This window comes from Trematomus bernacchii, unplaced genomic scaffold (assembly GCF_902827165.1).
Source record: "Trematomus bernacchii unplaced genomic scaffold, fTreBer1.1, whole genome shotgun sequence".
NCBI lineage: Eukaryota > Metazoa > Chordata > Actinopteri > Perciformes > Nototheniidae > Trematomus > Trematomus bernacchii.
Genome location: NW_022987436.1, coordinates 1,924 through 13,615, shown reverse-complemented (window position 1 = coordinate 13,615; position 11,692 = coordinate 1,924). Strand labels below are relative to the sequence as shown.

The window sequence follows — 11,692 nt, the reverse complement described above, 5'->3', positions numbered from 1 at the left end:
CTGTCTCAACCTCTTAAAGTCTTGGTCTTCACTCTGTCTCGACCTCTTAAAGTCTCGGTCTTGACTCTGTCTCGACCTCTTAAAGTCTTGGCCTTGACTCTGTCTCGACCTCTTAAAGTCTCGGTCTTCACTCTGTCTCGACCTCTTAAAGTCTCGGTCTTCACTCTGTCTCGAACTCTTAAAGTCTCGGTCTTCACTCTGTCTCGAACTCTTAAAGTCTTGGTCTTCACTCTGTCTCGACCTCTTAAAGTCTTGGTCTTCACTCTGTCTCGACCTCTTAAAGTCTTGGTCTTCACTCTGTCTCGACCTCTTAAAGTCTTGGTCTTCACTCTGTCTCGACCTCTTAAAGTCTTGGTCTTCACTCTGTCTCGAACTCTTAAAGTCTTGGTCTTCACTCTGTCTCGAACTCTTAAAGTCTTGGTCTTCACTCTGTCTCGAACTCTTAAAGTCTCGGTCTTCACTCTGTCTCGACCTCTTAAAGTCTTGGTCTTCACTCTGTCTCGAACTCTTAAAGTCTTGGTCTTCACTCTGTCTCGAACTTTTAAAGTCTTGGTCTTCACTCTGTCTCGACCTCTTAAAGTCTTGGTCTTCACTCTGTCTCGACCTCTTAAAGTCTTGGTCTTCACTCTGTCTCGACCTCTTAAAGTCTTGGCCTTGACTCTGTCTCGACCTCTTAAAGTCTCGGTCTTCACTCTGTCTCGACCTCTTAAATTCTTGGTCTTCACTCTGTCTCGACCTCTTAAAGTCTTGGTCTTCACTCTGTCTCGACCTCTTAAAGTCTTGGCCTTGACTCTGTCTCGACCTCTTAAAGTCTCGGTCTTCACTCTGTCTCGACCTCTTAAAGTCTTGGTCTTCACTCTGTCTCGACCTCTTAAAGTCTTGGTCTTCACTCTGTCTCGACCTCTTAAAGTCTTGGCCTTGACTCTGTCTCAACCTCTTAAAGTCTTGGTCTTCACTCTGTCTCGACCTCTTAAAGTCTTGAGCCTCGTCTCAATACCCCTCCTCGACTCCTCCTTTCCCTCACTCGCGTCCCTTCCTTGCGTCTTAGCTCCGCCTCCGTAAGATGCGAGCGAGAGACACGAGGAGGTGACGCGAGGACAGAGGAGTCCTCAGGTATTAATTGGGATGTCCTCGTTCACTCAAACGTCACTCTTAAACGACGTCTGTTAATGATGACATGTGCACAGCTGTATCCCCTCTCATTGGGTTTAACTGAATAACCTTTAGAACCTTTAGAACCTTTAGAACCGGCCCATTTGTTGTTAAATATGTATTTAAATGATGAATCTTTCTCTTTTTAGTCAAGGAATTCAATGTATGATGGTTGGTCCTGCTTTTGTGTTCCGTTTTGGTGTAAAATGTACATTTCAATAAAATTATAATTATAATAATGTGAAAGCCTTTACTCTGAACATGTGTGTCCTGTAGATCCCCACATTCACCACAAACCCACATTCAGGACTGCATTTAAAATAATTTAACTCCTGAATATCTTAACACAAAACAAAACAAATAATTTTTATTTATCAAGATCTAGCCATTTATGAAATAGCTTTCTTAATAGCTATGTTTTAGTGACGTTCAAGATCATTAAACATGACTTCAATTGTTAGTATAACCTTAAGAAATGAATTGCACATAATAATTCCCACGGAGCTGTGAGCACTTAGACATTTATGTGACGCTTTTCCACTCATTCTTCCAGTTCTCCGTTTTCCTCTCTTGAAATCGACCAGCTGTGAAGGTGGGGGCGGGGCTTTTATACGCGAGTAGTGAAAACACTTCCGCGTAGTCTGCTCTCATGTATCCTCCCTTTCGTCTCCTCCCGCACCCCTCCTCCCTCAACCCTCCTCGACTCCTCCGTGTGCATTTCAGCTATTGGGACGTCCTTCAAAATGGCGTGTCTTGATCGATTTCCGGGTCAAGTCCCGGAGGAGGGGAAGAGAGGAGTCGAGGAGGGGTATTGGGATGAGGCTACGGTCTTCACTCTGTCTCAACCTCTTAAAGTCTTGGTCTTCACTCTGTCTCGACCTCTTAAAGTCTTGGTCTTCACTCTGTCTCGACCTCTTAAAGTCTTGGTCTTCACTCTGTCTCAACCTCTTAAAGTCTTGGTCTTCACTCTGTCTCGACCTCTTAAAGTCTTGGCCTTGACTCTGTCTCAACCTCTTAAAGTCTTGGTCTTCACTCTGTCTCGACCTCTTAAAGTCTTGGTCATCACTCTGTCTCGACCTCTTAAAGTCTTGGTCATCACTCTGTCTCGACCTCTTAAAGTCTTGGTCATCACTCTGTCTCGACCTCTTAAAGTCTTGGTCTTCACTCTGTCTCGATCTCACTTAGAGTCTCTGTCTCAACCTCACTTAAAGTCTTGGTCTCGACCTCTTAACGTCTCCATTCTGCTCATATCCTGCACACATCTCTTTGAATTATTGTTTCGGGTCGGCTATATATACATAATAACATATATTATAACATAATATTAAACATTTAAACTAACTCACACTAACAGGCAGACATGCAGACATCTTCAGTGCATTTTGTCTTTTGTTGTTTTTTAGCTTTTACGGTTATTTGTATAGTTGCATTTCAATTAGGTGTAAATACTTGTTTTAGCATGTGCAAACTAACTCACACTAATGCAGACGTCTTCATTTAAACATGCATTCTGCTCATATCCTGTAGAACTCTCGTTAATGATTGTTTCCGGTGTGTTTTCGGAGCAGCTGTCTTTAGATCTGATCCAATTATTACCGGCGTCAGCGTCCGGCCACAGATCCTCGTTAGTTAATTAACTAATGACCTGAAAACTGAGACAATCTGAACCTGAGGAAGACGTAAAACTACAGTCGAGACACATTCAACCAAATAAACTCTTACTGGTTATTCTCTTGTGTGTGTCCAGCATAAATACAATAATTACAAAAACTCTCCAACTCTAGGATAAGGAAATCTTAAAGAGGCACAGGCAGTATGAGAAAAATAAAGAGCTTTTTGAACATTAAAGCATGGAGACATGTCCCAGTAAAGACACTGAATACTGATAGAATAGGGCCCTTCAACCTATTTTAAGAGAGGAGGCTATAGGAGATATTAAAAAAATATTAAATATTTGAATAGAAAGGAAACAGACCCAGTTGTCTCATGTGTCTCCAGCATAAATGCATAAAAAATACATTTAAAATACTTGAATAAAAGACATTTCCTGCTCAAAGATCCTTGTTAAAACATCATTAACTGACTTAAATAAATACAAAACATATATATATAAAATTGTAGTGTCCATCTTAAAAAAATAAAAACAATTATAATAATTAAAGAATAAAGAAAATGAATGAATACAACATAAATAACCCTCAAAAGGGAAATTAAACACTGATTATGCTTGTTTGACATAAATGAAATTTAACGACCCTGGACTTTTTGAAATCCTCTCTTAGAGAAAGCATGCCAACGGTGAAGAGCAAGAAGAAGAAGTCGAAGAAGGAGGCGACGGATGGAGAGGAAGGAGGAGGTGAGACCTTAACTCCTCTTTATTCAATATAATATTATCAGAGGGGGGAAGTGTTGGAGTACAAATACTTCGTTACTGTATTTAAGTACATGTTTCTGGTATCAGTACTCTACTCCACGACTTTTTACTTGGACGTCTTACATTTTTAACACAAATACCTGTACTTTCTACTTCTTATATTTTGAACACAAATACCTGTACTTTCTACTTCTTATATTTTGAACACAAATACCTGTACTTTCTACTTCTTACATGTTGAACCCAAATACCTGTACTTTCTACTTCTTACATTTTGAACCCAAATACCTGTACTTTCTACTTCTTACATTTTGAACACTAATACCTGTACTTTCTACTTCTTACATGTTGAACACAAATACCTGTACTTTCTACTTCTTACATTTTGAACCCAAATACCTGTACTTTCTACTTCTTACATGTTGAACACAAATACCTGTACTTTCTACTTCTTACATGTTGAACACAAATACCTGTACTTTTTACTTCTTACATGTTGAACACAAATACCTGTACTTTCTACTTCTTACATGTTGAACACAAATACTTGTACTTTCTACTTCTTACATGTTGAACCCAAATACCTGTACTTTCTACTTCTTACATTTTGAACACAAATACCTGTACTTTCTACTTCTTACATGTTGAACACAAATACTTGTACTTTCTACTTCTTACATGTTGAACACAAATACCTGTACTTTCTACTTCTTACATTTTGAACCCAAATACCTGTACTTTCTACTTCTTACATGTTGAACACAAATACTTGTACTTTCTACTTCTTACATGTTGAACCCAAATACCTGTACTTTCTACTTCTTACATGTTGAACACAAATACCTGTACTTTCTACTTCTTACATTTTGAACCCAAATACCTGTACTTTCTACTTCTTACATGTTGAACCCAAATACCTGTACTTTCTACTTCTTACATTTTGAACACAAATACCTGTACTTTCTACTTCTTACATGTTGAACACAAATACTTGTACTTTCTACTTCTTACATGTTGAACCCAAATACCTGTACTTTCTACTTCTTACATTTTGAACACTAATACCTGTACTTTCTACTTCTTACATGTTGAACACAAATACCTGTACTTTCTACTTCTTACATTTTGAACCCAAATACCTGTACTTTCTACTTCTTACATGTTGAACACAAATACCTGTACTTTCTACTTCTTACATGTGAACACAAATACCTGTACTTTTTACTTCTTACATGTTGAACACAAATACCTGTACTTTCTACTTCTTACATGTTGAACACAAATACTTGTACTTTCTACTTCTTACATGTTGAACCCAAATACCTGTACTTTCTACTTCTTACATTTTGAACACAAATACCTGTACTTTCTACTTCTTACATGTTGAACACAAATACTTGTACTTTCTACTTCTTACATGTTGAACACAAATACCTGTACTTTCTACTTCTTACATTTTGAACCCAAATACCTGTACTTTCTACTTCTTACATGTTGAACACAAATACTTGTACTTTCTACTTCTTACATGTTGAACCCAAATACCTGTACTTTCTACTTCTTACATGTTGAACACAAATACCTGTACTTTCTACTTCTTACATTTTGAACCCAAATACCTGTACTTTCTACTTCTTACATGTTGAACCCAAATACCTGTACTTTCTACTTCTTACATTTTGAACACAAATACCTGTACTTTCTACTTCTTACATGTTGAACACAAATACTTGTACTTTCTACTTCTTACATGTTGAACCCAAATACCTGTACTTTCTACTTCTTACATGTTGAACACAAATACCTGTACTTTCTACTTCTTACATTTTGAACACAAATACCTGTACTTTCTACTTCTTACATGTTGAACACAAATACTTGTACTTTCTACTTCTTACATGTTGAACCCAAATACCTGTACTTTCTACTTCTTACATTTTGAACACAAATACCTGTACTTTCTACTTCTTACATGTTGAACACAAATACTTGTACTTTCTACTTCTTACATGTTGAACACAAATACCTGTACTTTCTACTTCTTACATGTTGAACACAAATACTTGTACTTTCTACTTCTTACATGTTGAACCCAAATACCTGTACTTCTACTTCTTACATGTTGAACACAAATACCTGTACTTTCTACTTCTTACATTTTGAACCCAAATACCTGTACTTTCTACTTCTTACATGTTGAACTCAAATACCTGTACTTTCTACTTCTTACATGTTGAACACAAATACTTGTACTTTCTACTTCTTACATGTTGAACCCAAATACCTGTACTTTCTACTTCTTACATTTTGAACACAAATACCTGTACTTTCTACTTCTTACATGTTGAACACAAATACTTGTACTTTCTACTTCTTACATGTTGAACACAAATACCTGTACTTTCTACTTCTTACATGTTGAACACAAATACTTGTACTTTCTACTTCTTACATGTTGAACCCAAATACCTGTACTTTCTACTTCTTACATGTTGAACACAAATACCTGCACTTTCTACTTCTTACATGTTGAACCCAAATACCTGTACTTTCTACTTCTTACATGTTGAACACAATACCTGTACTTTCTACTTCTTACATGTTGAACACAAATACCTGTACTTTCTACTTCTTACATGTTGAACCCAAATACCTGTACTTTCTACTTCTACATGTTGAACACAAATACCTGTACTTTCTACTTCTTACATGTTGAACCCAAATACCTGTACTTTCTACTTCTTACATGTTGAACACAAATACCTGTACTTTCTACTTCTTACATGTTGAACACAAATACCTGTACTTTCTACTTCTTACATGTTGAACACAAATACCTGTACTTTCTACTTCTTACATGTTGAACCCAAATACCTGTACTTTCTACTTCTTACATGTTGAACACAAATACCTGTACTTTCTACTTCTTACATGTTGAACCCAAATACCTGTACTTTCTACTTCTCACATTTCCCAAACAGGCTGGTTCCTTTAGTTTGAATGTGTGTCTGGTGGCCGTGATCATTATTATTTAGAGTCATTGCGTGCCTATTGATTTGAACACGATCCGTGTATCCATCATTTCCTGGTCTTCTCTAAAGAAGAGGGACCAATGAAAACGTTGTCATGTTGCCGTTGTTCAGCATGGAAACATTCATTAGCTAACAATGACATTATTGTTCTATTAATATAAAGGGAGGTCAGGTACTCTTTAAAGCAGCTGCTAGTTATGGGTACTTTTTACTGAAGTACATTTCAAAGCCCTCTTTACTTTTACTTGAGTAAAGAAGTTTAGTCAGTACTTCAACTTTCACCAGAGTATTTTTAAACACGAGAATCTGTACTTCTACTTGAGTAAAGGATGTGTGTACTTCTACTTGAGTACAGGATGTGTGTACTTCTACTTGAGTAAAGAATGTGTGTACTTCTACTTGAGTAAAGGATGTGTGTACTTCTACTTGAGTAAAGAATGTGTGTACTTCTACTTGAGTAAAGGATGTGTGTACTTCTACTTGAGTAAAGGATGTGTGTACTTCTATTTGAGTAAAGGATGTGTGTACTTCTATTTGAGTAAAGGATGTGTGTACTTTTGCCATCTCTGAATATTATTATATTCTATAATACTGTTTCTGTGCAGGTGTGGAGGTGGAGGAGGAGGTGACCAGCAGGAGGCGCTCTGACAGCAGAGACCCTTTGACCCCAGAACCCCTCGATCCCGCACCACAGAAGAAGAAGAAGAAGAAAAGGGCGCAAACCATCGGTATAACTTTTTATCAAAGTGTCACGAAAAGAGAATAAAAACCACCTCACAGAGATATAAAACCACACAGAGCTGCAGGAACTATCTGAATAATTAGAAAATCGATTGAAAGTAAAATAATTGCAGCTATTTTGATAATTTATTCGTCGTTAGAGTAATTTTTCCTGCTTCCAGTTTCCATATTTGATGCTTTGTCTGTTTTAAATCATATATAAGTCGATATCTTTGGTTACTTAAAGATCACCTACTATGCAAAATCCACTTCTTCATGTCTTTTCTACACAAACATGTGTCCCCTCAAGGGGTGTAGTGCTATTTTTACAAGTCCTCCTAGAGCACCATTGTGTTTCTTTAAACCAATCATCTCTCAGAGGGGCGGGGCCAGCAGCAGCTCATTAGCATTTAAAGCTACAGACACAGAATCAGCATTTTTTAAACAGGGCTGAAACAGAGGGGATTATGGGTAATGCTGCAATGATCTGTGTGGTGTTTCAGCCAATCAGAGACAGGCTCTGTATATATCTGAGACCTGTAATATATTGACTTAAAGAAACTGGAAAGGACATTTCAAACTATTATCACACGATATACTTTATATTATACTTTAAAGTCTTGGACTCAATCCCTCTCCACATCAGACTGACAACAACTTTTAACACTTTACAGGTTCTTCAAACCTCAATATTTTTCAAGTTCTTTTATTTCTTCAGATCTGGAGGCCGAGCATCCCGATGTCCCAAACGGAGACATGGTGGAGGTGGAGGGAGAGGAATCTGCTCCTGTGGCCCGGAAAACCAAGAGGAAGAAGTGAGAACCAGCTGTAAAGAGATATTGTAAAAGATAAATAAAATCTCCTCACATATATAAGTTCAGTCAGACAACAACTCACGTGTTTCTTAATATGTTTATCCACGTGAGTTTACAACTACAAAAATAGTCGGTTTGTATTTATATCACATCCGACGGGAGGAGATGCAGCACGGCTCTCACTACCCATTTGTCATCATAATTGAATAATCATCTTCACGATCATTTATGTTTATGTTCGCTGAATTGAAAGCACTGACAAATATGAATTTGCTGAAGTCAACTTCATTAAAACGTTTGTAGTCTGAATAGTCTGAATTTCTTTGTTTCCCGCGTCAGGAAGGCGAAAGCCACGGAGCACTTCAGCAACGATCTGGAGGCCGAAGACGACGACATCATCGTGGACGCTTCGTCTCCGATCCCCCAGCAGTCGCTGTTCTCCGCCCCCCACGGACACAGCCAGCCGGTGGGGAAGGTCTTCGTGGAGAGAAACCGTGAGTGAGGAAGACATTGGGGAAAACGTCAACATTAAAAAAAAAAAGCCAAAAATCTGAATAAAAAGTTGAGAGGAACCGTGAGTGAGTGTGTGTGTGTGTGTGTGTGTGTGTGTGTGTGTGTGTGTGTGTGTGTGTGTGTGTGTGTGTGTGTGTGTGTGTGTGTGTGTGTGTGTGTGTGTGTGTGTGTGTGTGTGTGTGTGTACGTGTGCGTGTGCGTGTGCGTGTGCGTGTGCGTGTGCGTGTGTGTGTGTGTGTAGGGCGTTTCCAGGCAGAGCGTGTTGAGCACCTCAGACACTCGGAGGACGAATATATGGACCCCCGACAGATCTGGACCACCAGAGACGTCGCCATGAAGGTCCACAGCAGCTTCAGGTCACACCCACACACCCACACACCCACCCACACACACACACAACACACACACACACACACACACACACACACACACACACGACTCACATTACTTAATAAATAACATTTTCCCCGAAATGTACCAAAATAAGATCTCCCCCTTATTTAATCCTTATTTTATGCTATTTTTTGTATTGGATGTATTTATTATCATTTCTCCAGCGATCTCCAGACTTATTGAGTCATTTATTTATTTTTATTTTTGGTAGATTCAATCCTCCATTATTATTATTTAAATGTGTTATTTATTTTACGCATTTACTTTGATTTGTTTGTAGAAATAAATCGTATATTAAAAAAAAATATTTGTGTATTTATTGTAATTTCGTCGTCTCCTGAGTGATTTATTATTATTATTATTTATTATTATTCTTCCATGGTTCTTTAGGGTTCTGGGTCTGTTCTCTCACGGGTTCCTGGCGGGCTACGCGGTGTGGAACATGATCGTGGTGTACGTTCTGGCGGGGGAGCAGATGACCACCCTGCAGAACCTCCTGCAGCAGTACCACCTGCTGGCATACCCTGCTCAGAGCCTGCTGTACCTGCTGCTGGTCCTCAGCACCGTGTCCGCATTCGACAGGTAACACACTGTACACACTGTACACACGGTACACACTGTACACACTGTACACACGGTACACACTGTACACACGGTACACACTGTACACACTACTGTACACACTGTACACACTGTACACACGGTACACACTGTACACACTACTGTACACACTGTACACACTACTGTACACACTACTGTACACACTGTACACACTGTACACACTGTACACACTGTACACACTACTGTACACACTGTACACACTGTACACACTGTACACACTGTACACACTGTACACACTGTACATACTGTATATACTTGTACATAAACACTGTACACAGGTAACATACTCAACTCGACTGTGATGTGTGTGTACGTGCAGGGTGAACCTGGCTAAAGCCTCCATGGCTCTGAGAGGATTCGTCACTCTGGACCCTGCTGCCCTCGCCTCCTTCTGTAAGTTAACAAGAAGAAGAGGAAGATGAAGAAGATGGTGATGAGTGTTAATCTTCTCTTCTCTGTGTTCAGTGTATTTCAATCGCCACCCTGATCCTGCCCTCAGTCAGCAGAGACCAGCGACCGCATCACCTTTATCCCACCGCAAACGAGACACTGTGGTGAGGAAATATCAACGTCAACATTCTGAAAAGTCTTAAATCTGAAAAAAGTAAAATTTGAAACTAATCGGAAATGTATAAAAAAAATCTGAAATGATGTCAAATTCTGGGAAACCCCAAAGGGGGGGGGGGGGGGGCAACAGGTGAACACAATCAGACAATCAGACTCAGGAGGGCAAACACAGGAAGGAAGGACCAGACACAGGGAGAACAGAATTTCAAAATAAAACCAAACTAAACACACAAAACTAAAAACATGACATTCTGGTATGTATATTATATTCTGGTATGTATATATATTATAATCTCGTATGTATATTATATTCTGGTATGTATATATATTATATTCTGGTATGTATATTATATTCTCGTATGTATATTATATTCTGGTATGTATGTATATTATATTCTCGTATGTATATTATATTCTGGTATGTATGTATATTATATTCTCGTATGTATATTATATTCTCGTATGTATAACATATTATGGTATGTATTGTACAGTATTATATATTCTGGTATGTATTGTATCCCTTCAGGCCTCCAGGCTCGGAGCAGCAGATCCTCAGACCCTGGATGGTGGTGAACCTGGTGGTGGCCATTCTGGTGGGCTTAGCCTGGGCGGTGGTCTCCACCCGGCCCGACATCGACTACACCGAGGGTGAGGCACAAATACTGCACTCCTTCATTTATATTTCACTGTGTTATTCTTAAAGTCCGAAATTCATTGAAAAAGTCGAAATAAAAAAATTAATTATAATAATGTGTCGCATCCCAAAAATGCTCATGTGGCCCTAATCCTATTCCTTACTCATCATCTCGTTCAAAGAAAGTCACCATTTTACAGAAAACCCCCCAAATTCCCATGTTTTCCCGTCACAGTGGCGATTTCTCCCACGCTCCCTGAAGGTAGCAGGATGTATGCCTAAGTAAGTAGTGAGTTTTTTAAGTTGTATTTAAAAAAGGAAACAAATTCAAAGCATATATAATAATACCTTTTATATACAGTATATCATATTGATTGAATCTCAAGATACTTGTTGTTTTCCAATTCTGAAAAGATCGAAGTTCTTAAAAGAATTCAACATTTTTAGAATATTCAAAATACTGAGAAAAAAATCATGAATTTGAAGAAAAATCATAATTCTGAAAAAGGTCGGAAAATCTGAAAAAGGTCACCTATTATTTAAAATCCACTTTCTTCACGTCTCTCTACATCAACATGTGTACCCCTCTTCTTCATGTCTCTTCTACATCAACATGTGTCCCCTCCTTCTTCACGTCTCTTCTACATCAACATGTGTCCCCTCTTCTTCACGTCTCTTCTATCATCAACATGTGTCCCATCTTTCTTCATGCTCTTCTACATCAACATGTGTCCCACTCTTCTTCATGTCTCTTCTACACAACATGTGTCCCCGTCTTCTTCATGTCTCTTCTACATCAACATGTGTCCCCTCTTCATGTCTCTTCTACATCAACATGTGTCCCCTCTTCTTCATGTCTCTTCTACAT

The 11,692-nt window shown here is 38.6% G+C and overlaps 1 protein-coding gene across 1 annotated transcript; it reads left to right on the top strand.

Annotated features, from left to right (window-relative positions):
• Positions 1–3,441: 3,441 nt before the first annotated feature.
• Positions 3,442–10,838, top strand: LOC117491968 (transmembrane protein 237A-like; the record flags this gene model as incomplete). The annotated part of the gene is given in 10 exon segments (XM_034142130.1): positions 3,442–3,508; positions 7,164–7,286; positions 7,997–8,093; positions 8,433–8,587; positions 8,848–8,962; positions 9,390–9,581; positions 9,940–10,013; positions 10,086–10,096; positions 10,098–10,174; positions 10,717–10,838. Coding segments are annotated over 10 exon segments (1,033 nt in total), but the record flags the coding sequence as incomplete, so codon positions are not given.
• Positions 10,839–11,692: the final 854 nt, after the last annotated feature.